The sequence below is a fragment of the Lithobates pipiens genome, unplaced genomic scaffold (assembly GCF_037356315.1).
Source record: "Lithobates pipiens isolate NorthernLeopardFrog02 unplaced genomic scaffold, aLitPip1_a1.2 Scaffold_22, whole genome shotgun sequence".
Classification (NCBI taxonomy): domain Eukaryota; kingdom Metazoa; phylum Chordata; class Amphibia; order Anura; family Ranidae; genus Lithobates; species Lithobates pipiens.
Genome location: NW_027507784.1, coordinates 62,050,694 through 62,077,946, shown reverse-complemented (window position 1 = coordinate 62,077,946; position 27,253 = coordinate 62,050,694). Strand labels below are relative to the sequence as shown.

The 27,253-nt window shown below is 42.4% G+C and overlaps 1 protein-coding gene across 1 annotated transcript in view; it reads left to right on the top strand.

Moving 5' to 3' along the window:
* The window catches only part of KCNJ3 (potassium inwardly rectifying channel subfamily J member 3), a 422,894-nt gene that overhangs the window by 75,036 nt on the left and 320,605 nt on the right, over window positions 1-27,253 (top strand). The window contains exon 2 of the mRNA XM_077447665.1: window positions 20,664-20,880. Coding sequence (XP_077303791.1) covers window positions 20,664-20,880 — 217 coding nt within the window. The remainder of the gene's footprint in view (window positions 1-20,663; window positions 20,881-27,253) is intronic.

Genomic DNA, 27,253 nt, shown 5'->3' with positions numbered 1-27,253 from the left:
AAGATTAAAAATTGTTAATTTTGAATTGAGTTTAGTCCTGCTTTAAATGTTATTTATACATCTTTTTTTTTTTTCAAATTAACATTTAATAAAATACATTGATGTCAAGCACATTAAATATATGTATGTAAAGCGAAACTTTAAATTTGTTTTGTACAGAGTAGAAAAGTATTAAAACCCCTGTCTATTTATTTTTTTCTGTTAGTGTCCCATTGGAGAGATTTCCCTTCACGTCCTTCCATAACTGGAACTGGAAGAGGCATTCCCAGTGGAAATTAAGCTCTCATGTCCTGGGGACAACTCTAAGATTTAGCGTTTTCCAGTAGTGACAATGGTTAAAGTCTTAGTAAGCTCCTGAATGTGTTTTTTACCTACAGGTAAGTTAATAATAAAGTTTACCTGTAGGTAAAAGGAATATCTCCTAAAAGGCACTATTTAGGAAATATTCCAGTAAGCAGTCACCGGTGCATGCGCTCCGAAGAAACGACATACCCACGTCGTTCCTTCAGAGTTGTGTGCCTCGAATCCGGGAGGAAGACTGGGTGAAGATGGAAGCATCTGCAGTGGTGACAGTGCACCGCTGGAGGGCTTTGTTTCAAGGTAAGTCTTTCCTAATGTGCTAGTATGCAATGCATAGTAGTACATTATGGTTTTCATTTTCAGGGAGAAAGTTTTTATTTTTTGAAAGTTGACTACCTCTTTTGATTGGAGAAGGTGATATGACCAACTCTGCTAGGATGTGCATACCAGTTTAATGGCGGTCTACATTCCCACCCTCGATGACTGAATGATTTCATCATATCCATCATATTGTGGAGATGGAGGAGCTGATCTAAACTCCTTTGGATAATATAACTCCAAACCATGGTTGTCAACCATGTATCACGCCAATGGCGTGATGCTCCTCAATGTCCTGTTCAATGGGAGATGAAGAGGGCAGTTGGTGATGTCATCATCCCCTCTCTTTACCTTACTCTTATGTCCTCCTCCCCCTCCTTCCTTTTTTATTTTCTTCTCTTCCTCCCAAACCTCTGAGGGTAGAGGAGTCTACCTACTCTTTACCTGCCACTGCTGGTTACGGATAGTTGGGGCTGGAAGAATCTGAGTCAACCGCTAACTATTGTTTTACTACTTACAACCCTTGTTACATCACCCCCACATATGCAGGTTTAAATGATGGTTATTGAAAAAGATGTCTTATCATTCTTGTCCAAACCTACAGGCCATTGTTAATAAGAGTAATTTCTCTCTTCCTTTTTGGCTGTACCCCCCGCCCCCCAGGGTGCCTACAATTAGGCACCCTTAACCCATTTTAGGCTTTGTTTCATGTTTAAACAGGGTTCACTTCTCTGTTATTACCTACTCCTATAACTGTATATTTTACATGGATTCTTTTTTCTTAAAAATTGCCTTAAAAATGTAATAAACTGTTTATGCAAAAAAAAAAAAAAAAATAGAGAAGGTGAATCTACCCAGGCATAGGCAGCTTTAAAAACTTGGCAGGGATTTTTATTTTTCCTTATACTATTAATAAAAAAGAAAAATTGTTTTTTAAAGAGCGATTGGAGCAGAAACCGTTTTCTCTCAGACGTGCCTCTTTTGTAATTAAAACTTCACTTCTGAACAGATGAGAGAGGGAGAGAGGGGATGAGCCACTCATCCATTCTGTTATGTGTTTAAATGTGAGCTATTAGACATTGCTAAGCAAAGTAGCTGAAAATACATCAGTAGCGAACGTGATCATTAAAGGGGTCCTCTCCATTCAATTACATATGTATAGACAGATGCAGATGAAGGGTAGGCTATATGATCCTCTGAAGTCTATAATGGTTCAAAATATGCAACATAAAATTACGGGTGACACAGTGGTGTAGTGGGTAGCACTTTCACCTAGCAGTAAAAAGGGTTGCTGGTTCAAATCCCAACCAACACACTACCTGTCTGGAGTTTGCATGTTCTCCCTGTGCCTGTGTGGGTTTCCTCCAGGTACTCTGGTTTCCTCCCACACTCCAAAGACATGCTGGTATATTAATTGGCTTCTGTCCAAAAATTGGCCCTTGTGTATGAATGTGGGTTGGTGTCCTTGGATTGTGGGCTCCTTGAGGGTAGGGACTGATGTGAGTGTACAATGTATGTGTAAATTGATGGTGCTATATGGGTAGCTTAAATAAATAATAATATAATAGATGAGCATCTTAATGAGATGCAATGTACAGGGATAGGGCTAATTGTAGACATGCACACTCACCCAGGATGGACTGGTGCCTTTATTCACCCTTACTAACTATGACATATAAAGCTTCTTCACTTCCTGTCCAAAAGACATCAATAGGAAGTAAAATAAAACAATATCTATGCCCCAGGTAGAAAATAAGGAGGTTCTCTCTGCCCAAAACCACTTCTATATTACAAAACAAAAGAAGAGCTAGGACATCATGAAGAATGCATAGCTCCCAACTGTCCCTGATTTGGAGCAATGTCCCTCGTTCCTCCTCATTTTGGTCTGATCTATATAGTTGCTTGCAAAAAGTGTTCCCCAGTGCTAAACCTTTCATCTGATTCCAAAATTGCTGCATTTGTAAATTCTAAAAGCCAATATAAGGAATAGCAGTGGTAAAAAAAAAAGCACTTGTGGGTTTCACCAATTTAGTTTTTTTGTACAATTCTCCTTAAAGAGGGTGTGGCAGGGGGTGTGTCCTATGCCTGCATACTTTTACTGAGAGGTGTCCTTCATTCCCATCTCAAAAAGTAAGTTGGGAGGTATGAGAATGTACTCACCTGTATTGGACATAAGCAGCGCCTGGATCTACATGACAATGGGTAGGGGTCCCAACTCTCATTCAACCTGCATCTCCTGCACTTTGGCTCCTAAATCCCTTGAGCAGCTGAACAGTCTGTACAAATGGTAAATCCAACCCTGGAATAGATACATATAAATGTAAAAAATGACTCAGAGTTCTAATGCTACCTGGAACAATGTATTTAAAATATAGATTTTTCAAATGTATTAGTGTTAAAAATATATATATATTTTTTTAAATCCCTGATCATAACAAAAGTAATTATTAGTGTAACCATACAAAAGCTGTAGTATACATGCCTTTCAAAAGAAGCACACTACAGCTCATAATTCAGTGCCTATAAGAAAAATGATCAATGTTACCCCAAGCAACCAATCAAATGCCTATGTGCCAAAACAAGGAATGGAGGCAGAAACTGGCAGTTTAAGGTAATAATTCTATAGAAGTATATTAATATCTGCCCACTCACATGCCACATCCATATACTCACCACGAGAAAATATCAATAATAATCAGACTTTACAGGCACAGGGAAGAACGAAGCATATAAAATATGCACACATTTCTTTTACAAAATTGTTTGCAAAAATACTCAGACATACAACAGGTCAGAAAGAAAAGTGTTAACACATATTATTAGGTACAAAGACCACTGCAACTTATTTATTACAGTACCATAATATGGTTGTAACATACATATGTAACATGCTAACCAAATATATGAATGATCTTGCAAAAAAATGCTGTGGGTATGGGTCTCATTAATTCAATGCGTTTCTTATTTCTGCTTCTTCAGGACTTAAGCTCCATTAACCACTTAAGGACAGAATGGCACGGCTGGGCACAAGCATGTACCTGTACGTTGCTTTTTAAGTGTCCAGCCATGGGTCGGGAGCGCACCGCCGGCAGTGTGCTCCCGACCCGGTCCTGTGCTCCGTGACCGCGGCCGCGGGACCAGCGGACCCGAACGCCACTGGTGTCCCACGATTGGGTCACAGAGCTGAAGAACGAGGAGAGGTCTGTGTAAACAAACCTCTCCCCGTGCTTCCCTGTGTGGCTGTCACCGATCGTCTGTTCCATTTTATAGGGAAGGATGATCAGTGACATCACATGCCAGGCCACACTACCTACAAAAAAAAAAAACACATAAAGTCACACATAACACTACACTGCCCCCCTTGTGGTTAACTCCTTCCCTGCCAGTGTCATTTACACAGGAATCAGTGCATTTAAATAGCATTGATTTCTGTATAAATGACAATGGTCCCAAAAATGTGTCAAAAATGTCCGACGTGTCCGTCATAATGTCACAGTCACAATAAAAAATCGCTGATCGCCGCCATTACTAGTAAAAAAAAAAAAATTATAAAAATGTTATAAAACTATCCCCGCTCTAACTTTTGCGCAAACCAATCAATAATCGCTAATTGCAATTTTTTTTTTACCAAAAATATGTAGAAGAATACGTATCGGCCTAAACTGAGGAAAAAAAAAGTTTTTTTATATATTTTTTGGGGATATTTATTATAGCAAAAAGTTAAAAATATTGAATTTTTTTCAAAATTGTCGCTCTATCTTTGTTTATAGCGCAAAAAATAAATACCGCACAGGTGATCAAATACCACCAAAAGAAATCTCTATTTGTGGGAAAAAAAGGACACCAAATTTGTTTGGGAGCCATGTCGCACGACCGCACAATTGTCAGTTAAACGGCGCAGTGCCGAATCGCTAAAAGGGGCCTGGTCCTTTGGCTGCAAATTGGTCTGGGGCTTGAGTGGTTAAGATATGCTAAAGCCTCATTCCCCCTACAACACCACAAAGGGGACTACTAGCAATTGTTTAAGATCCTAGAAGCTGTTAGCATTTTTTTATTCTACTCCTAGAAGCTAAATAGAGTTATCCTATGTGTCCATGCACACACTTTAGGCTATTAGCATTTTTGAGCTTCAGCGTTTAGAAGCAGAATTTTTTATTTTTTTGTAGAGTTTCTTGGAGTGTTTTTCCAGCAGAAATGCTCCTAAACTCTGCTAAATGTCTTCAAACGCTTCTAAACATTCCTAAACTCTACTAACAATGGTTTTTGAGCTTTTTTCCCCCTTTTACAGCAAAAACACGAATAAAACACTAACACTCCTAAAACACTACTACAAAAAGCTATTACCAGCTTTTTTTTTATCTTAAAAAAACTCTTGTGGGCATGGAGCTTTAAAGGAGAATAGCAGTGGTAACTAGAGAGAAAAAAGACCATTAGGATTTGTGTATAGACATTTTAACCTCATTTTAACCTCAATGGTCCACCTTAGTCATACATGTATGGCTGACGTGCAGAAAACTCCCATGGCGGGCACCTGCATTTCAAGGACAAACAGACTGAGTCTTTGTACTTATTTATATGTGTTGACACTTGTTTTTATGACCTGTTATATGTCTGAGTGTTTTTATGAACAATTTTGTAATAAAGTTTGTAAAATGTGTAAATATTTAATATGCTATGTTCTTCCTCATGTCTGTGACATCAAATTAGTATTTCTGGTGGTAGATTTAAAGCGGAGTTCCACAAATTTTTAAGAATTACCCACATTGAATTGTGCACCGCTAGTGAATTAACCACTTCAATACTGGGCACTTTTATCCCCTTCCTGCCCAGGCCAATTTTCAGCTTTTAGCTCTGTCACACTTTGAATGACAATTGCGCGGCCATGCTACTCTGTACCCAAACAACATTTTTATCATTTGGTTCACACAACTAGAGCTTTCTTTTGGTGGTATTTAATCAACACAGGGGTTTTTTTTTTGTTTTTTTGCTAAATAAACAAAAAAATATGGAACATTTTGAAAAAAAAAAACTTGTTTTTCTTTGTTTCTGTTATAAAATTTTGTAAATAAATAATTGTTCTTCATACATTTTGGCCAAAATGTAATCCGCTACAGTTCTTAGGTGAAAATAACCCAAATAAATGTATATTATTTAGACTGCAGGAAAGTTATAGAGTCCACAAACTATGGTATATGTCTGAAAATTTATAAATCCTGGTATACTGACGGCCTATCTCATTTCTTCAGGCCCAAAAATACAGGTAGCCCCCAAATGACCCCTTTTTGGAAAGTCGATTGTGAAAAGTATTTAATGATAAAAGGCATAGTGAGTTTTTTTTGAAGTTTTCATTTTTTTGTCATAATTTTTTGGAAAATTAATAATAATAAAAAAAAAAAATATATATATAGGTTGGCCATACCGTACAATGTATGGCCAAACAGATTACTCACAGAATCTGCCAAAGCCCTGCACAGCACCCACGATCTGCTGATGGAATCTAACAGAGCTTGAGTTATTTTGCAAAGAAGAATGGGCAAAAATGTCACTCTCTAGCTGTGCAAAGCTGGTAGAGACATCCCCAAAAAGACTTGGAGCTGTAATTGCAGTGAAAGGTGATTCTACAAAGTATTGATTACGGGGGGCGCCATACAAATGTACACCACACTTTTCACATATTTATTTATAAAAAATATTGAAAACCATTTATCGTTTTCCTTCCACTTCACAATTATGTGCCATTTTGTTTTGGTCTATCACATTAAATCTCAATAAAATACATTTAAGTTTTTGGTTGTATGACAAAATGTGGAACATCTCAAAGGATATGAATACTTTTTTAAGGCACTGTATAGCATAACACACACACACACACACACACACACACACACACACACACACACACACACACACACACACACACACACACACACACACACACACACACACACACATATATATATACATACATATAGATATATATATAAACATTTCAGATTACTTTTTTTAAATGCTCTGAATGTGGATCATCCAGCAATGAAAAAATCTTAGTTTATGAGGGAATGGGCAGCTGTGTTTGTTATAATTAACTCTGTCTGTACTGTGCAGACAGATGTTCATTATCAATTGTAACTAGATTTGAACACTGACTGTGCTAACAAAGGGATTACGGGTGTAGAGGCTGGGCTTATTGCGTTGTATGTTAATGAGGAGAGACTTGGGGCAAGTTCACTGTTCAAAACATATTGCAGTCAGCCATGACATGTCTTCCTGAGAAGGTGAGAAAAAAAAGACATGCTATGTGAATGGGAACACATAACAAACATATAGTGGGGCTTTCTCAAATTGAACTGCAAAATTAGAAATATGCTTTAAGGTTGGATGAATTTATTTTGTCTGTTAAGACAATTTTACAAAACAAATCAAAAAACACTCACAAGGACATATCCGATTTGGGACTTTGAGGACTGGGGATCAGTAATAACCCTATGAGGGGGGTTACAGTATTCTGAATTCACAAGGTAGAAAAGGTTTAAAAGGAATGAAAGTTGGTGCTTCTTTGGGGCCCACCATTATGGTAAATGTGTTGCTTTGCCAGGCATAGGTAAAGTTAATTTTAAGGCAGATCCAACAGACTTTAAATTTAGCACAGTGGAAGTGTTTCCTAGATAGCATCATCAGTTGACTGATTTTATTTTTTGCCTGGAGTTGCTTTTTAATGGTATGAATTTTTAAAACACCAGATATCTGCACCCACAGCTAAGCTGTTCTATACTGGAAAAAGGTGAATGTTATTAGAAGCACTTTTTTTTTCTGTAAAAATAATGAACTGACAGGCCTGTTTATCTTTAATTCCATCCTTTTTCTTACGGTTAAATTCCATTAGTTCAGACATCGGTTTTCCTTAGTTCTCTCTGCCGGAGGTGATTTTTCCACATATTCACAAATGCTCTGCATTCTGTGAATCAATACATTTATACAATGCTGTAAGGCAGTGAGACTGTAAATTCCTCGGAATGGCTAATCGGATGCTTACAGTCTACTGCAAATGTATCTTCCCGGAAATATGTTTTTTTTCCACAGTGGAAAATTACTGGAACATTGTGTGCTTGCAGTCAGTGGCGAAGCGTGACACATTTTGGGTTCCAGTGCAAGAGACTGTGTTCCTGACCACCAATTCTATTTCAGCATCCTCAACCTATATAGTTCCCCATTAACTCCTGATTCTAAAATGTTTAATCCACTTGGCCCCTTATTTTTACCCCCGTAGCCGTTGGATATGGCTAGATAGGTTTCTCTGACTTGTCAAGAGCATGGTCTGGTTGATCCTACGCAAGTGCTCAAAGTACATTGACAGGTGCAGCCCTTATTCTCAACCCTCTAACCAGCCCACTGCACAAAGCTTCTCTAACCTCCTCCACCTTCCAGGAGAAACAATTTATAGCTACTGGAGTGCTTACTCCCGGAAGAGCCACTGGAAATACACAGGTTCTCCCAAAGTAGTATAGAAGAGGAGAGTCCCACACACACCAACAATTCAGGCTGTCAGGAACTTACCAGCAATAGACAGGTACAGCTGCGTGCACACAGGCGTCGGCGTGTGTCTTCTGCGCGTTCGCGTGCGCGTTCGTTTACGCGTTAGTGTGCACGTTCGCGAGTGGCGTTCGTACGCGCGCTCGTCCACGTGGTCGTGCGTGGCGTGCGTGCGCTCCTTCCCGCCACTGAGCGTTTAAAGGACTCTCAAGTGCGCCGGTGCGGCGCTGTTTCGTCTCAGCTTCCGTGTGTCTGAATATCTGATCCTGAACCCGGTTACCTTTGAATACCTGATCCTGAACCTGATTACCTGCTACCGTTATCGACCCGGCTTGCTTGACTTCTCTGCCTTCTCCAATCCCGACCCGGCCTGCCTGACCTCGAAACCTCTTCTGCTTGTGATTCCGTTGCCGACCTCTGCCTGCTTACCGACACCTCTTCTGCCTTCCGTTACCATCAGTCTGCTTACCTTCTGACCCGGACCGTCTGACTCTTCTCCAGCCTGCTGCCAGTTCCAACCTTCGGTCTCTGAAGCTACTGCCTGCATTTCTCAGCTTCCAGCAACCCGCAGTCCACTCAGCCTTCAGAGGGATCTCCGCTCTTCTACCAGCTCCAGCGGCTCTATCCAGCAGGCCCTCCTACCCACTGTGTTCTCGAGACCGCTGTTCCCATTCCAGCGGCTCCTGAACCAGCGCTGTAAGAGAGGTCTCCTCCTACAAGTCGGGCTCCACATCTGGACTCTAACAGTACGAAACAGCCATGACTGAGCCCGCAGGAGAGACCTCTCCCATGAAGGAGATCTGCACGCACCTGTCGGCCCTTACCCAAGCGGTAAAATCGCTTCAAGATAGCTACGCCAGGCTTGAAGGACAGGTCCAGGACCTTACAGATACTGGTCACATGGCCTCTGCTCCTGCCTCCTTATCGGCACAGCCCGTCGCCTCACCATCCGTTGTCATGCTTCCACCTGAACCAAGGGTACCCATTCCGGAAAGGTTTTCTGGGGATCGAACCAAATTTCGGGCTTTTCGGAGCGCTTGTCAACTCTATTTTGCCCTACAACCACGGACTTTCTCCCTGGAAGCCACGAAGGTAGGATTTGTAATCTCCCTCCTACAAGGAGAACCGCAGACCTGGGCCCACCGTTTACTTGAAGGAGATTCACTCGCAACCTTCTCTCTGCAATCCTTCTTTGAGGCCATGGCTCAGCTTTACGAGGACCCCCAAAAGACTGCCACGGCTGAATCTGCTCTGGTTGCGCTCCAGCAGGGCCGCAGACCGGCTGAGGATTATGTCTCGGACTTTCGACGCTGGAGCGCAGACACGGAATGGAATGATGCGGCTTTAAGGCATCAATTTCGCATGGGGTTATCTGAAGGACTTAAGGACGAACTGGCTCGAGTCGGTATACCAGAAACCCTGGAGGCCCTGATCTCCTTGGCAATCCAGATTGATCGCCGTCTCAGGGAGCGAAGATCAGAGCGCTCCGCTCAGCAAGTCCGTCCAGTCTGGATGACAGCGAGAGCCCCAATGCCTGCTTCTCGCTATGTATCTCCGTCCAGCCCTATTCCGCCCTACACGGCTCCTGACACCTCCGAGCCCATGCAATTAGGACTACTGCGCCCCGCTTTGCTTCCAGAAGAGCGTGCACGTCGCCGGCAGCAGAATCTCTGCCTCTACTGCGGTGGTTTGGGTCACTATGTCTCTAATTGCCCTGTCAAGACAAGTAAGTGTCTACCTTCTGCTTCTACCAGTCTCTCTGCATTGACTGCCAATTCAACCCACCTTGCTGTTCCTCTCTCACTACAGCTCCAAGGAAGGACGGTGACAGTCAACGCTATCATTGACTCCGGGGCATGCCGCTGCTTCATAGACTCCACCTTTGCAGGCCGACAGGGCATCCCGTTACGAGGCAAGGCTCATGAACTCTCAGTTTTTCTGGCCGATGGGTCTAGCATCAGTTCTGGAAAGGTAACTCAAGAGACTCTCCCTCTACCTGTCATTATCTCCTCTCAACACAAGGAATTCCTGACGTTGGATGTCATCTCCTCTCCAATGTTCCCAATCATTCTGGGCATACCCTGGCTCCAGGCCCACAACCCCTACATCAATTGGGTTACCAGAGAAGTCACATTCCCATCTTCCTATTGCTTGAAACACTGCCTAACAGATTCCACCAAGCCTTCCGCCACCCTTTTATGTGTAGACTCTGATCAAGACCTACTGCAGACTGTGCCCAAGCACTATCATGACTTTATTGATGTGTTCAGTAAAAAGGGAGCAGACACTCTGCCTCCTCATCGTCCCTATGATTGTCCGATCGAACTACTCCCTGGGGCCGAGATTCCTTTCGGACGCATATTCCCTTTATCAGAAAAGGAGCAGGGGGCACTGAAGACCTACTTGGACGAGAACCTAGAGAAGGGGTTCATCCGTCCTTCAACTTCCCCAGCAGGAGCTGGAATCTTTTTTGTCACTAAAAAAGATCAGTCCCTCCGTCCATGTGTGGACTATAGAGACTTAAACAAGATTACGGTTAAGAACCGCTACCCCTTACCCTTGATACCCGAACTCTTTCAGAGACTGAGATCCGCTAAAATATTCACCAAGTTGGATCTAAGGGGGGCGTATAACCTAGTTCGCATCCAGGCCGGGCATGAATGGAAAACAGCCTTCCGGACCCGATTCGGTCATTATGAATATTTAGTGATGCCCTTTGGGCTCTGCAACGCCCCGGCCACATTTCAACACCTAATCAATGACGTGTTTAAGGATTTCCTCGACGTGTTCGTGATTGTCTACCTGGACTACATTTTAATATTTTCCAACTCTCTTGATCAGCATCGAGAACACGTCCGTAAAGTCCTAGACCGCCTTCGCCAGCACCGACTCTACGCAAAGGCTGAGAAATGCGAATTTGAGTTACAGAGCATCCGATTCCTGGGACTAGTAATCTCTCCAACGGGTATCAGGATGGATCCCCAAAAGGTGTCTGCTGTACTAGATTGGCCAGCGCCTCTGGATAAGAAGGGTGTACAACGCTTCATCGGTTTTGCGAACTTTTATAGAAAGTTCATAAGAGACTTTTCAGCTATAATTGCGCCCATCACGCAACTGACCAGACAAAACTTCCGCTTCTGCTGGACTCAGGAGGCCCAGAGTGCTTTCGAAAGACTTAAAAAACTCTTCACGTCCGCCCCAATTCTCAGCCATCCGGACCCGTCTCTACCCTTCATCCTCGAGGTAGACGCCTCTGAAGTGGCCGTAGGAGCGGTCATCTCCCAACGTCAAGGCAACAAGGACCTAATGCATCCCGTGGGGTTCTTCTCCAGGAAACTCTCTTCCGCGGAGAAGAATTACGACGTAGGCGACCGAGAGTTGCTCGCCATTAAGGCCGCCTTGGAGGAGTGGAGATACCTATTGGAGGGCGCTGCTCACCCGGTACTAATATACACAGACCACAAGAACCTAGAATATCTACGGTCTGCCAAGCGACTGAGACCCCGACAAGCCCGCTGGGCCCTGTTCTTTTCACGTTTCTCCTTTCACATCACGTACCGACCCGGATCGAAAAACGTGAAACCGGATGCGCTGTCACGGATGTATGACAATCCTAAGGACTCATCTGTTCCTGACACCATTTTACCTGCCGGGAATTTTTTACTTTTACAGCCTGACCTCCTCTCTCTGATCAGAAAAGCATCCTCTGACTCCTCAAGACCCCCCGGAATCACCTTAATGTCCAGAGATGGCTTGTTCTGGAGGGGAAGTCAAATTTTTGTCCCCAAGAATGTCCGAGTTAAGGTGCTGTCCCTTCTTCATGACCACCCACTGGCAGGCCACTTTGGGGTCCGTAAGACCCTTGATCTGGTACAACGCACGTTCTGGTGGCCCAATTTGAAGGACTTTTGCGAAAAGTACATCAGCTCTTGCCCCGTCTGTATCCAGAACAAGACACCCAGGAACCGGGCTTGGGGACTGCTGAAACCCCTACCTGTACCCGACAGACCCTGGAGAATGATTAGTATGGACTTTATTGTCGAGCTTCCATGTTCTGAGGGATGTTCAACTATTTTTGTGGTTGTAGACCGGCTATCCAAAATGGCCCACTTCTCACCCTTAAAAGGCACCCCATCTGCCGTGGAGACTGCCCACGTGTTCATTAAGGAGATTGTGAGGCTACACGGGATTCCAGCGAATATAGTCTCCGACAGAGGAGTGCAGTTCACCTCACGCTTCTGGAGGGCCCTGTGCGAGATCCTGAAAATTGAGCTGGCACTGTCCTCGGCCTATCATCCCCAAACTAATGGGCAGACAGAAAGGACCAACCAGACTCTTGAGCAGTACATTAGGTGCTTCACATCATTCGTACAGAATGATTGGGTGTCCCTGCTGCCTTTGGCAGAATTTGCCTACAATAATGCTTGTCATTCGGCCACCGGTCAGTCCCCTTTTTTCGCCAATTATGGCTTTCATTTAACCTTTTTGCCTGATTTTCTTCCAGAAACCTCAGTTCCAGCGGTCCAGAAGACAGTGGATTTCCTCAGCCACAATAACCGGGTGTTGCAGGAAGCAGTGGCCAAGGCCCAGGCAGACAGTAAGAGAGCCTTTGACCGGAGAAGAAGAGGGGAACTGATCCTACAACCTGGCGACCAGGTATGGCTTTCTACCAATAACATTAAAATGGCTTGTCCCTCCAGGAAACTTGCACCTAAATTTATGGGACCATTTCCGGTTAAGAGGAAAATTAATGAAGTTTCCTACGAGCTAACCCTGCCTGAGTCGCTTAGGATTCATCCTGTGTTCCATGTGTCACTGCTGAGACCTGCCACCCCTGATCCCTTTCCTGATAGAGGAACTAGACCTCCAGAACCCATCTTAGTGGATGGAAACGAGGAGTACGAGGTGGAGGCCATCCTCGATTGCAGAAGAAGACAGGGACGCATCCAATTTCTGATCAAATGGAAGGGATTTGGGCCAGAGAACAATTCCTGGGAACCAAACAGCAATATCCATGCCAGGCGGTTAATTCACGCATACTTGTCTGCCCATCCAGAAAAGAGGAACCTGTTGGGCATCCGGAGGCTGCCCCTTGGGAGGGGGCAATGTCAGGAACTTACCAGCAATAGACAGGTACAGCTGCGTGCACACAGGCGTTGGCGTGTGTCTTCTGCGCGTTCGCGTACGCGTTCGCGTGCGCGTTCGTTTACGCGTTAGTGTGCACGTTCGCGAGTGGCGTTCGTACGCGCGCTCGTCCACGTGGTCGTGCGTGGCGTGCGTGCGCTCCTTCCCGCCACTGAGCGTTTAAAGGACTCTCAAGTGCGCCGGTGCGGCGCTGTTTCGTCTCAGCTTCCGTGTGTCTGAATATCTGATCCTGAACCCGGTTACCTTTGAATACCTGATCCTGAACCTGATTACCTGCTACCGTTATCGACCCGGCTTGCTTGACTTCTCTGCCTTCTCCAATCCCGACCCGGCCTGCCTGACCTCGAAACCTCTTCTGCTTGTGATTCCGTTGCCGACCTCTGCCTGCTTACCGACACCTCTTCTGCCTTCCGTTACCATCAGTCTGCTTACCTTCTGACCCGGACCGTCTGACTCTTCTCCAGCCTGCTGCCAGTTCCAACCTTCGGTCTCTGAAGCTACTGCCTGCATTTCTCAGCTTCCAGCAACCCGCAGTCCACTCAGCCTTCAGAGGGATCTCCGCTCTTCTACCAGCTCCAGCGGCTCTATCCAGCAGGCCCTCCTACCCACTGTGCTCTCGAGACCGCTGTTCCCATTCCAGCGGCTCCTGAACCAGCGCTGTAAGAGAGGTCTCCTCCTACAAGTCGGGCTCCACATCTGGACTCTAACACAGGCTCAGTCTAGGGGATGTCTTTTTAGTAATTACCGCTTAAGAACTTTAACAGGAGAGGGGTTAGGGTCACAGGATACTCCAAAAGGATTAATAGCAATATAGGGGGGACAAAATTCTCACTAATCAATCTAATAGCAGCTTTTCCTGGATGTAACAGGTAATGGCCCATATAGCTAGGACCCTACAACAGTGGTTCACATAAAGCTATTTCTGGAACTTAGTTCACTTTTGACACTTGTGCAACTAGCAGTCTACAGCAAGGTCTTTACTCAGTGTCCCATGAGCTGTCTGCCACCGGGCATACATAGGTAGATCCTCAGGGAGGGAAATTAGAAGATCCTTCTCCAAGCAAGGACTGCAGTACAGCGTCCTCTCACAAACATCCAAAACATCCACTGCCAATCTTCTCCAGGCCCTCAGTAGAGCAGCTGCAAAGAACCCTCCTTGGATGGAAAAGAACATTCTGGCAAGGTTTCCTAAACATGTATTACCCCCTCCCCCCCAGGCCACCTTCTGGATGCCTCCTTCCAAGGATTGGCTAGGGCATAATAAATATTCACACTGATCAGTTGAAGCTCCTGGACTTATACTCTGTAAACGTCTTTTTCGAGGTAGATGGGAGGAATCCAACCCTTAGCTCCAGAAACCCTGAACAGACCAACACAATCAATCACTGCTCCACTCACTACAGTTGCCAAGCAGCAAAAAGACTAAAGCTAATGCCCCGCTACAATTGACTGATACCCATCAGTTTCTTGCCTCAACTTTCTCTGCCATAGCCTCTGCAAAATATCAAGTGATTCCAGGTATGTGGGAGCATGCAATCTCTTCCCATGATGCTGTGCTCTGACCTAGAGGCCAATTGCTAGATCCAGCTCTGTCATATGATGCAGGACATGACTTCACTATGCCTTCTAAGTCAAAATACCACCAGACACTAGGGGGGAGATTTACTAATGCTGGTGCACACAGAATCTGGTGCAGCTGTACATAGAACCCAATCAGCTTTTAAGTTTTATTGTCAAAGCTTAATTGAACAAGCTGAAGTTAGAAGCTGATTGGTTGCTATGTAGAACTTCACCAGATTCTGTGTGCACCAGTTTTATTAAATCTCCTCTTAGATATGTTGGTGTCAGGTGTGATGGAGGAAGACAGGAACAGTGAAGGATCTCTGAAAAGGTGATTATCAGGGATCTGGGGGACCCTTGAATGGAAAAGGTGACAGTGCCTCTTTAAAGCTGCTGCTGATGACAAGACAGTTGGGTTCTGGTATGTATTGTTGGTTGCCATTGCTGACTTTGTTTTTAAAGATGCAGGCTTGGGGATCGTCATCCTGGTACAGGTTCCCTACTAATCTGGAGATGCATGCAGAATATGGTTTTTAAAGATGCAGGCTTGAGGGGGTCGTCATCCTGGTACAGGTTCCCTACTAATCTGGAGATGTATGCAGAATAGTCACCTAATGAAGACATTCTCAGGGTCAAAGTCACCAAGTTTGTATCTTTAAAGTGTATTTAAAGCCAAAAGGTTTATTTTAGGTTTGGGTGAGTGGTGAGTGGTTACAACCTTTGTTAGGTTATTATTCCTGTTAAGAGTCCATGTTAGGGAAATTCACTCTCTCAATTTGTTGTGGTGACCATTGTCACTGGGACTGAAAGTAAGGGGATAACCAAAGATTTTGAGTTGTCATCTATACAACAATAGAAGAGAAATAATCCGGTGGGAATACTTGTTGCAGTGACTGCTGTTCAAGAAGGCTCTTTCCTCTTCTTGTAGAGATATTCACTTTCTGTTGTGTCTACAGTACAAGAAAAAAGGGGAGAAAAATAGGACTTTACTGGTTGCCAATCATAACCAACCATAACCATTGGGGTTATGATTGGCAACCAGTAAAGTCCTATTTTTCTCCCTTTTTTTCAATTATATATCATAGATGTGGTGCCATGATGATCAAGTTATGTCTCAATTTATTCACTCTACAGTACAGGAAGTAAAGGTAAATCCTTAATGGGACACAGCTAGAAAAAAAAAAATAACTGTCAAGGTTTCCCTTTTCCCAATCCAATACAAAATGAATAGAACCATTTTGGCTTTCATTATATTTTATCAACCAAGCAACCATTGGATAGAAAGGGTTAACATGGCAGATGGACAATTCATGCCACAACTGAAAAACATAAAGGGTTGCATACATGTTAATAGGCATACCTATTCTAGTTATAGATGCCTCTTGACCACCGCATGTCATGCACAATACATGTTTATATTGTCTTTATCATTTAAAAAAATTGATATCATGAAATAGCTATTGTGTAGTTAAATTACATCTGATTATTCTCTATTGCATTCTCTAGAGGTAACTCTTTGCAGGCAGCGGTAGTGCTCAGAGAGGAAGGTAGAGTAGCATATAAACAATGGCAAAAGGCTGCATTCCTATGAAAGGGCACTACTACAGCCCTACTCAATCTGGTTATAAGAGATCATAAAAAATGTATATAAAAACTACAAGGAGAGGGGTTCCTCATGTTACCATAGAGATTGTATTTCTTGGATTACATTAGCAGTTTACTGGAAAATTGTACTTGTTGACTGGAGTTTCCCTGTAATGCTAGTCCCGCTCCACTTGCGCTCACTGCCATTTGATTTATGCATTTAGTAATTTTTTCTTGTGAATGTAATTTTTTATATATTATTCTTCATCCTTCTTTTTTTTTTTTTTCAAAACGACTATTTAAAAAAAAAAAAAAAAATAGTTCTTTTTGCACAGAGTAACACATACAATTAAATACATTCTCACATCTCCTTCTATGCGATAACACTATGTCGATGTGCATTTGTAAGGTATTAATCTTAAAAACCTTCTGCTTTTATGAAAGGTTAAAATTACTATAATTTTTTTGAAAAGATGACATCATGCAGTAAAAATGCTAGTAAAAGTATCAAGTGTTATTGTTAATCCTGCGGACTCTTTTAACCCGCATTACATCAGAAAATACATGTAAAAAAAACACACAGGATGTTTTTGCCACATGTTACCATGCACTGCTGTGATCTGAGCAGCCTACATATACAGTAAATCAATTGTTTTTGGTGATTTATTTGTTTTCAGTACAGGAGGTCTGGATGACGGGAACAAGTAAAAATTTGCAGCTCCCCTAAGTTAAAAAAAAAGTATGTCTTACACCAGCTTTCTCAAACTTTGTACCCCAGAGGAATCCCTAAAATAAATGTCAGGTCTCAAGGAACACTTACCAAAACAGATTCATTGGGGATCTATGGGAAAAATGCCCCTACCATTGGAAGCCAGTAGAGAGAATGCATCCCCTACAGTGGTGTTCAGAATACCACCATTACAGACATCTAGAAAAGATAAATTGGTGTCATGCTTTTGGCTTTTTCAGGTGGTGTTGGAACAAGAACTATGCAGATACAATCAAATGGGAGGACAGTCAACCCCAGCTCAAGGAATACTTAACAACTTCTGGAGGAACCCTGGTTGAGAATGACTGCCCTACATTAAAGCATAGCACAGCCTTTCTCAACCTTCTAACCCCAAAAGAACCCCATCATTTCCAGGTCTCAAGCAGCCCCTGCTAAAATTAATTAATTAAGTGTTATTGGGAAAAATGCAACTTACACAATAGTCAGTGAGTAGAATGCCGCCATTACAGTGGTGGCTAGAATGTTTATTTTATTGGTGACATTGTGCTAGTAGTAGTCTTGACCCTGAACCATGCAGGCCCCATTAGATGGGAGGTCAGTCAGCCACAGCTCAAGGGACCCCTAGCGAATCTCTGAGGGACCCTAGGTTTCCATAGTTCCCTGGTTGAATGTCTAATCTAACACATGGTCTACTTATACATGTTTTCACACAACTTTCACACAGGATTCATACATTCTTCCAAATAAATCCTATTATAAAAACATTAATCTTGGGTGAAAACATTGTGAATCTTGGGTGAAAACATCTATAAACAAACCCCTTAAAGAGGTAATAAACCCAAAAATTTAATATATTGCAGCTTGCCAATCATCAGATATGGTGGCTGCATTATTTTTCTTTTTTGTCTTAGTCTTTTTCCCTCTGTTTTCACCTTGTGATCTGGCCAGTAACACACCTCCTGTATTAGAGTGCCCCCACTCTGAATGAAGGGGAATGGGGTCACGTTTGGTCAGCAACATGTCAGTCTGGGAGGAGGGATTGTTAGATGTGCTAGCAGATTTAGATACACAAATTGAAGCCAAACTCCACTTTTGGGATAGTTTTACATAAATAAATAAAAGCTGTTTAATGTAAGTGCCCCTATCAATGATAAAAAGTTTGTCTTATCCCTCTATCTGCAAGAGATTGTGTGCTTTTGAAAAACAACAAAGTTCTGGCCAGATTGCTAGGTAAAAAGAAAACAAATGCAGCCCTCACGAATTGGTAAGCTACAATATTGTAAATGTTTGCTTTTGGGTTTAATACTTCTTTAACCCCTTGGAGCCTGTGCCTCCCTGTGCCTGCTGGAGAGGTGGGCAGCGTGTATGATCAGAAAGCTCCCGATTGCAAGCAGCGATCGTGAGCTGTCCGTTAGCTGCTGGTTACTGTGCTGGGAGCACACAGGGCACGCACTCTCGAAACAGCTGTATCCCACCAATTCACGCAAATATGTAAGGCCCACCCACCGAGAGGTCACATATTTGCATATGACCAGCGCCAATGGATTAAAGTACATCTACATTTTTGATTTCTCTACTTTCAGTCCTAGAGACAAAGGTCATTAAGACGAAGAGATGGGATGAATCTCCCTCGACAGGGGATATAATCTTACCCAACTATATCAAAAACTTGAAAAAAGGTTTTATATACACTTTAACCCTCCTTGGCCAGTCATTAGATTAGGATGAATAAACAGAACTTTTGCCCTTTTACAGTATATCAGGTGTCCCTTTGAAAATCCCCTTTTACATCAGGGTCCCCATCATTGTGCACCCTTAAATCAATTGTCCCCATTGGAGTGCCTCTTTACATCTGTTATCCTCATCAGAGTGCATCCTTAAATCAATTTTCCCCATCAGAGTGCCCCCCTCTACATCAACTGTCCCCATCAGAGTGCCCCCTTACATCAATTGGCCAATCAAAATGCCCCCTTACATCAACTGTCCCCATCAGACTGCCTCCTTACATCAACTGGCCCCATCGGCATGCCCCCTTACATCAATTGTCCCCATCAGAGTTCCCCCTTACATCAATTGGCCAATAAAAATGCCTCCTTACATCAACTGTCCCCAACAGAGTGCCTCCTTACATCAACTGGCCCCATCAGCATGCCCCCCTTACATCAATTGTCCCCATCAGAGTGCCCCCTTGCATCAATTGGCCCATCAGAATTTCCCCTTGTATCAACTATCCCCATCAGAGTGCCCCCTCATTTCAATTGGCCCATCAGAATTTCCCCTTACGTTAACTTCAATTTCTCCCCAGAGTGCCCCCTTACATCAACTAGCCCCATCAGAGTGCCCCCTCACATTAATTAGTACATCAGAGTGCCCCCTTAGATAACCTGTCCCCATCAGAGGTCCCTCTCACATCAATTGCCCAATCAGAGTGCCCCTTACCATCAATTGGCCCATCAGAGTGCCCCTTACATAAACTGTCCCCATCAGAGTGCCCCCTGACATCAGCTGCCCCATCAGAATGCCCCTTTACATCAACTGTCCCCATTAGAGTGCCCCTTACATCAACTGTCCTCATCAGAATGCCCCCTTACATCAACTGTCCCAATCAGAGTGCCCCCTCAGATCAAATGCCCCATTACAATGCCCCGTTACATCAACTGTCCCCATCAGAGTGCCCCTTACATCAATTTCCCATCAGAATGCCTCCTTACATCAACTGTCCCCATCAAAGTGTCCCTTACATCAATTTCCTCATCAGAATGCCTCCTTACATCAACTGTACTCATCAGAGTGCCCCCTTACATCAATTGGCCCATCAGAATGCCCCCTTGCATCAAATAACCCCATCAGTGCCCCCTTGTATCAACTGTTCCCAATAGAGTGCCCCTTTACATCAAATGACTCTATCACTTTGCCACCTTACATTAACTGTCTCCGTGAGACTGGCTCATGGATCAGTGAATTCACTCTGAGACCTGGAGTGCACAGTTAAAATCTGGGCGAGGGGCAGCCACCACAGCACCCCCCCTAGATCCGGCCCTTGTCCTAAGCAGACACTGAGGGAATCAGACTGATAGGCTGCCACTATCATCAAACTGCTGGGAGGAGGGTGCAAGGTTCCCAGGTATTCTTTCAAGGAAATCTGCATATTTACAAAGACTGAAACTTAAAAAAAAAAGAAGTCAACTAGCGTTTGCAGAATAAGAAGTAACCAGTGCCTCCATGTTTCTCTTGGGAAGGTTTGCTTTAAAACATTTTGCTCATGAGGCATTCTAGGATTTCAATAACTACAGGCTGTAGGTTTCACCCCCCCCCCCCCCCCATCTATATTGTTCATAGGCCCTTGAATAATACCATACAACATATAGAAAGGGAACGTGTCTCCTGTAATTGAAAATGTCAGATGTTTGCAGTGATGTAATGCAATGTCAGCCTGTCATGAAAGCTGCCATCCTAGTGATAATGTCTTTCTCTCTTCTTCTGCATGCTTGTCTAGTCTCGGCAGACACCCGAGGGTGAGTTCCTCCCTCTCGATCAGCTGGAACTGGATGTAGGATTCAGCACAGGAGCCGATCAGCTTTTTCTGGTCTCCCCTCTTACAATCTGCCACATGATTGATGCCAAGAGCCCCTTCTATGACCTCTCCCAGCGATCCATGCAGACGGAGCAGTTTGAAATTGTTGTCATCCTGGAGGGCATAGTGGAAACAACCGGTGAGTTGCTTTTTTTTTTATTGCCTAAACTTTTTATCTGCTCTTTAGAAGGGAACCATTTGGTTTAAGCAAGGGAACAAAAAAGTCCATAATCGTGTTGGCTTGTTTCCGGTTATCCTCAGATGGAAGATATTTTGTAAAGATTTGCATTTTGGGTTTTTTCTCATTATTTTAAGACAGCCTACCACTTTAAAAAAATGATGACTCATTGAATTTGACCCAGATTATGATGTTTCTGACACAAAATTGGTATCTTAGACCTATTCTTTTGGCTCGACTTTCAGGTAGAAGTCTGTACTATTTATTGCCTCTGTTCTATAATTCTAACCTCCTTCATGTCTCTTCCTTACTAGAATTCTTTAAGCGGAACTCTGGGAATTTTTACATTTTTGTATACTTGCATTGGTCCAGCAGAGCCTGATGTAAGCTCCCGTTTCTGCTATCCAGAGGGCCACTAGGGATATTGTAACTCAATGTAGCAGTCTGGCCTACCTATAGTGATAGCTGTGATAGCTGTGCTCTTGCATTGGAGAGTGCACTGAATTAATATTTTTAACATAAGGATCACTATCCCAGCCTGTAAGGCAGGAGTGTCTAACCTGTGGCCCAAGACGACTATGAATGCTGCTCAACACGAAATCATAAACATAATTAAAAATGTTGGGTTTTTTTGTAGTTTTTTTTTAAAGAACATTCATATGTGGCCAAAGAAAAATGTGGCAGAGTCTCTTTACTGAACTTTTATAAGTTTTATCTTTGAAAAGAAAAATGTCCCATTCTTCACAATCATGCCTTATTCATGTCATCAGTTTTCAGGAGAACCTAAATTTGTGAGCTACTATTTTCAAGGATGAAGCACACGAAGGGCAAAATTAGAACCAAAATATCTGATGATGAGCACCTTGAGAATTGGTACTCCATCCATCCAACCAGATATTGATGCCTTAGCTTATCAAAAACAGTGTCAAATATCACTCTAGTTTTATATTGCCCTCTTTTACTTTTACAATAAAATATTACAAAAAAGTTTTATTACTCAGATAGATCCATTATCTATATCAGTGAGCGTTAATGTGTGATCTGCCCGAGTTTTTCTGTTCATCAGCTATCCTTATTGTTGGTGTATTTTATGTGTGCCCCAAGACAATTCCTCTTCTTCCAATGTGGCCAGGGAAGGTCAAAAGGGTGGACAACCCTGGTGTAAGGCGTATGAATTGAGCCATTAATAATAAGAACCTTACTGAATAGGAGGGTTTATTGCATATTTCTACCTACAGTGTGTGTGTTTTTTTTTTTTTTTTGGCATTGCAATGGTATTAAAGTAGATACAATCTTTTAAATTAAAACCAAGTGAAAGGTTCTACATAAGCACCAACTCGGTCCCAGTGTGGTATTACATATTCAGGTCTGGCACCCTTTTAAAACAGGAGGAATGTATGTCTTGTCCTTTTAGAGCTGCAGTAAACCTTACTGGTAAATAACTTCAAAATTTAACACTGTTAAATATATCTAAAGGAGTGCAGGTTATGTCGTATTTCATACAGCGAATGCAATTTGAATTCTGGCTCTGTGCATTGTTCTGTGATAGAAAGTTGGCCAATTATATAAGCAGGAACCCAAGCATTCGGAGAAATCCTGATAACAAACTGTATTTCTGGTTTGCTGATCTGCGGATATACTCTGAGACGCGGTGTGGCCTGCGGCAACCTATGTTCATGGAGAAAGATGGAAGTCTGTAGGTCATCCCTGACTGCTGTTAAAGACAGCATAGAGTGGCAGGTATTACGATCTCAGATCTTGATGTCTCATCTAAGGCTACTCTTACATACTAAATAGCTTGTATTGGAATTAAATATTTTCATTATGGCTTAGAAGTTTAGTTGTGAATTTTAGAAATCTTTTGTATATATATAGGAGGAATGACCTACAAAGGACCTTGTAGGCTAGGTCTCCATCCATTAATCGAGCATGCGGTTTTAAAGGAAAATGCTCTTGGGTACTTTTCAAGCAAAATAATTCACTTAAAGGCCCATTATACCTCACAGGGTGCTCTTTAACATACCTTTCTGTAAAACAGGACAAAACATCAAGAGAACTAAAATCAATACTTTTAAAGTATATCTAAAGTGGTTTTCTTTTTGTATTTTGAATACATTATTTACAATCCCTGTCTTTTTTTGGCCATCAGTGCCCCATTGGGAATATTTCTTTTCACTTTCTGTCCTTTAGAAACATCAGGAAGTTAAAGAAGTTCTCTCCAAAGAGGGGAAAATATTTTCTTAGATAGTCACCTAAGTGTCCTGTAAACTAGTGATTCTCAACCGCAGTCTTCAAGTACCCCCAAATGGGCCATGTTTTCAGGTATTGCTTTACTTTGTACAACTGCTTTAAATCAATATCAATGACATGGTATTGATAAGAGCTATTTTATCTAAGGGAAGTTTCCAAAACATGGCTCGTTGGGGGTACTTGAGGACTGAGGTTGAGAACTACTGCTGGAAAGTATATTTCTCTTCTATTCCTATTCCAGTGTCAACTTAACATTGTCCCTCACTTTCAATCCCAGTGACAATAGTCTTTAGCATAGCTCCCAACTGTCCCTCATTCAGGGAGAGTGTCAGGGAACCAAATCCTTCTCCTCCTCTTTCCTCTTTAGTTGTTCCTCTTTTTGCTTTGATATATATATATACACCTCCATAAAAAACTTTCAAACTTGTTTTACTAGACTAAATACTTAATCTTACCTATAAAGTATTACATTACATTTTTTAAATGCCAATATATAGGGAAAGTAGAGTGAAAAAAATCACTTGTGGGTTTAACCAAACTTTTTTTGCATATCAGTGTTTTGTGGTCCACCAATGGGGTGTGGTAGGGGATATTACTTGTACTGCAAGGTGCCCCTCTTTCCCGGTTGAGAGTTTAAAGTGGTACTTTAGTAAAAACTGTTGGTAGGTGTAAAATTGTTTAGTGTCCCCCGGTCCAAACCTTTGAACAATATGTCTGGGCCCTCTATTGCCAATAGAAGTGTGATCACTCTAGGGCAGTCCTGAAATGTGGACATGGATTGATAAGATGATTGATTGGATTTTTGCTCTGGTCTGGATAGGCTATCAGAAATGTCATGCTTCTTGTACGGAGTCGAGAAGTATGTAATTACTAGGTATTTGTCACATACCTGATCTGAGACTGAAATGATGAGGTCAGCCTCTCTTATATCTCCAGCCTGGGCCTTACTGTAGGTGGAAAAGAAGGTACCGAGGGACAGGGGCAACATGAGTGCCTGTAGATAGTGATGGTAGAACTTGCAGCAGAAGATGTGGTCCCAAGGGCACTGACAAACCAATGGATCAGAAACAGTAGTAAGGTTAAGAAAGCTGGCCCAGGTCAAAGGGGAACTCCACTTACGCATCAGAGCAGACTTGAGGCAGGAACACTAAGTGTTGCACATAGCTGGTACCCCAGACAGCCAAACCTGCACTTGAGCAGGACAGGAAGCCAGAATCAGAGACAGAAGCATAGTCACAGGAATAGCCAGGGTGTAATGCTTCAGGCAGTGTGCTAGTAGTGATTTGGAGTGGATCACAGCTTCGGATGTACATGCATACTAAGTTGCTAATTGGTTACGCCATATTGGTGAGTATAAGGTAAAGGTACAAAGGTATGTTGTGAGAATAGGTTGGTTTTTATTTAGATTGGTTATATACAGCCATAAGGTAGCTATCAGAAGATTCTGATAAGCAGAAGCAGTTCAAAGGTATAAAGTTTATATGGAACAGGTATACTTGCTGTGAGTAGAAATACGATGATGGGGACACTCGGTGCCTTCTGAAGAGATTTTCAGGTAGCCTTCATGGAGAGAGGTTGGTGAGGCATTCATCAACCCAAACGAAGAGTAGTATGTGGGGGCTCTATCTGGACAAAATTAAGAGTAGGAAGTGGGGCTCTGTCCGGCCCAAACGAAGAGTAGTGAGTGGGGGCTCTGTCCGGCCCACACAAAGAGTAGTGAGTGGGGGCTCTGTCTGGCCCAAAACAAAGAGTAGTAAGCCGGGCTCTGTCCGGGCCCAAACTACGAGTGGAGAGAGGGGGCTCTATCCGGCCCAAACATAGAGTAGTAAGCGGCGATGTGCGAATCGTGATCTTTGCCTGGTAACAGGTTGCTAGCACGAGTGATGAGTAATTGGCGGCAGCTGTTTAAATAGGAACAAGAGGAGGAGTCAGGTGATGTGGCTGTGACGTCATCAATGCGCTACGGAGATGACTAGTGGAGATGATTGAGCTCCCAGTGGTTAGATAATACTTTATAGGATAGATGTCGGAGCCCCCAGTGGATGGATCAGACATTACACAGGGTCATTAACAGGCGAGCAACGAGGTACAAAATCATGAGCAAAGCCGAAGTCAGGAACGGAGCCAGGTCAGGAATTAACAACAGGTCGGAAGCCGAATCCAAGGTCAAGTCAGGAGCAAGCCGGATCAGCAACAAGGGAATCATATAGGATAAACGCAGGATACAGGGAACAGTTGAAGATCAGTCAGTACATGGCCATGAGCGTCCTTTAAATAGCCAATTTAGCTCCAACAGGAATTGTGCTGGTCATGAATTCTTGAGCACATGCGCAGATGTGCGCATTAGATGTCTCACAGGGATTCCTTGACAGTATTTGCAGTTATTGTGATTGTCTGATGTTTTTAACTCACCACTATACAACATCCGGTTCCAATTCTTTCACATTCTCACCTATGAGTGTTATATTTCAGCTGATTTTTTTTTATTATAACTGTTCCTTTTGTATGCAAAGGCTGAATAACCTATGTTTAACCAATCTATTACAATAAACTGTCAACTGAAATAAAAACTGGATTTGTTGATAGATAGATAGATAGATAGATAGATAGATAGATAGATAGATAGATAGATAGATAGATAGATAGATAGATAGATAGATAGATAGATAGATAGAATTGGAAAATCAATAGATAGCTAGGTAGATGATTAAATAGATAGATAAATAGAACGTTGGATACATTATATATTTTATAATAAAAATAATAATATTTATAATATAATACTAATAATATTTTTTTATAATAAAAAAATATAAAATTATAATAAAAGAGATAGACAGATAGACAAATATAACTTTAAATAAAAATACATTTTTAGAAACAGCCAACTTTAAATATACATTTAAATAGATAAAGAAATATAAATGTAATCGATAGCTAGGTACTGTAGGTATAGTAGATAGATTGATAGATCTTTGAAGAAACCGACAGATAATGATTAGACAAGTATATAGATAGATAGATGGAACTAGAAAGAGAGAATCAATAGATAGCTGAGTGGATGATTAAATAGAGAGATAGACAAATAGAACTTTGGAAAAGCAGATAGATAATAATTACAATATATATTTAGATAGATAGATCGAGCGATGAAAGAAAACACACTGACTTTATGGTATGTTCTTACTATACAGTTATATGCTTGTAAAAAGTAAAACTGTTTTTCAGTATCTTCCTCCGGTGTTTTGTCTAGCACACTTTGCTTTGGTATGGATATGGTTAAATTTATTACAAATCCAATTTGGCACATTCCCTGCACCAGTCATGCTATAATAAACAATGGCTAATTACTTTTATATAGCAGAGCTAGAGAGATTTAGCTTTGTTTTGTATTTCAGTGTATCTTGCTCATACCATCTGTTTTGAATTACGTTTCTTAAAGGGGTTGTAAACCCTCATGGTTTTTCCCCTTAATGAATTTATGTATTAAGGTGAAAAACCTTCCATAGTGCAGCTATGAAAGACCGGCTACCGGAGCCCAGTATTTCCAGCACGGAGAACGAGCACACAAGCTCCAGCCTGTGTCTTGTGTCTTGATTGGATAGATTGATATCAGTGCAGCCATTGGCTCCCGCTGCTGTCAATCAAATCCAATGTGACGGGAGTCGGGGGCGGGGCCGAGTCCTGCTGTTCTTTCAATAGACGCAGCAGCAGGATACTGGAGCGCGCCCGCATGAGTGCCACAAGGGAGAGTGCTTTTCCAACAGGGCACTCGGGAAGAGGAGGAGTGCCGTTGAGGAACCCCAGAAGAGGAGGATCGGGCCACTCTGTGCAAAACCAACTACATAGAGAGGTAAGTATGACTTGTTTGCTATTTAAAAAACAAACAAAAAAAAAACAAAGGGTTAGTTATCCTTTAAGAATAGACTGCATTTTGATAACTTTGGATGAAGATATCAGTTTAAGGTATTTTACTAAACACATTTTATAATAAATTCTGTTTCCTAATGAGCAGGTGTTGTTAAGCAAGGGATCCATTTGTTAGTGAGGAAATACCTTCTCTAAGGCTCCATTCACAACTGTG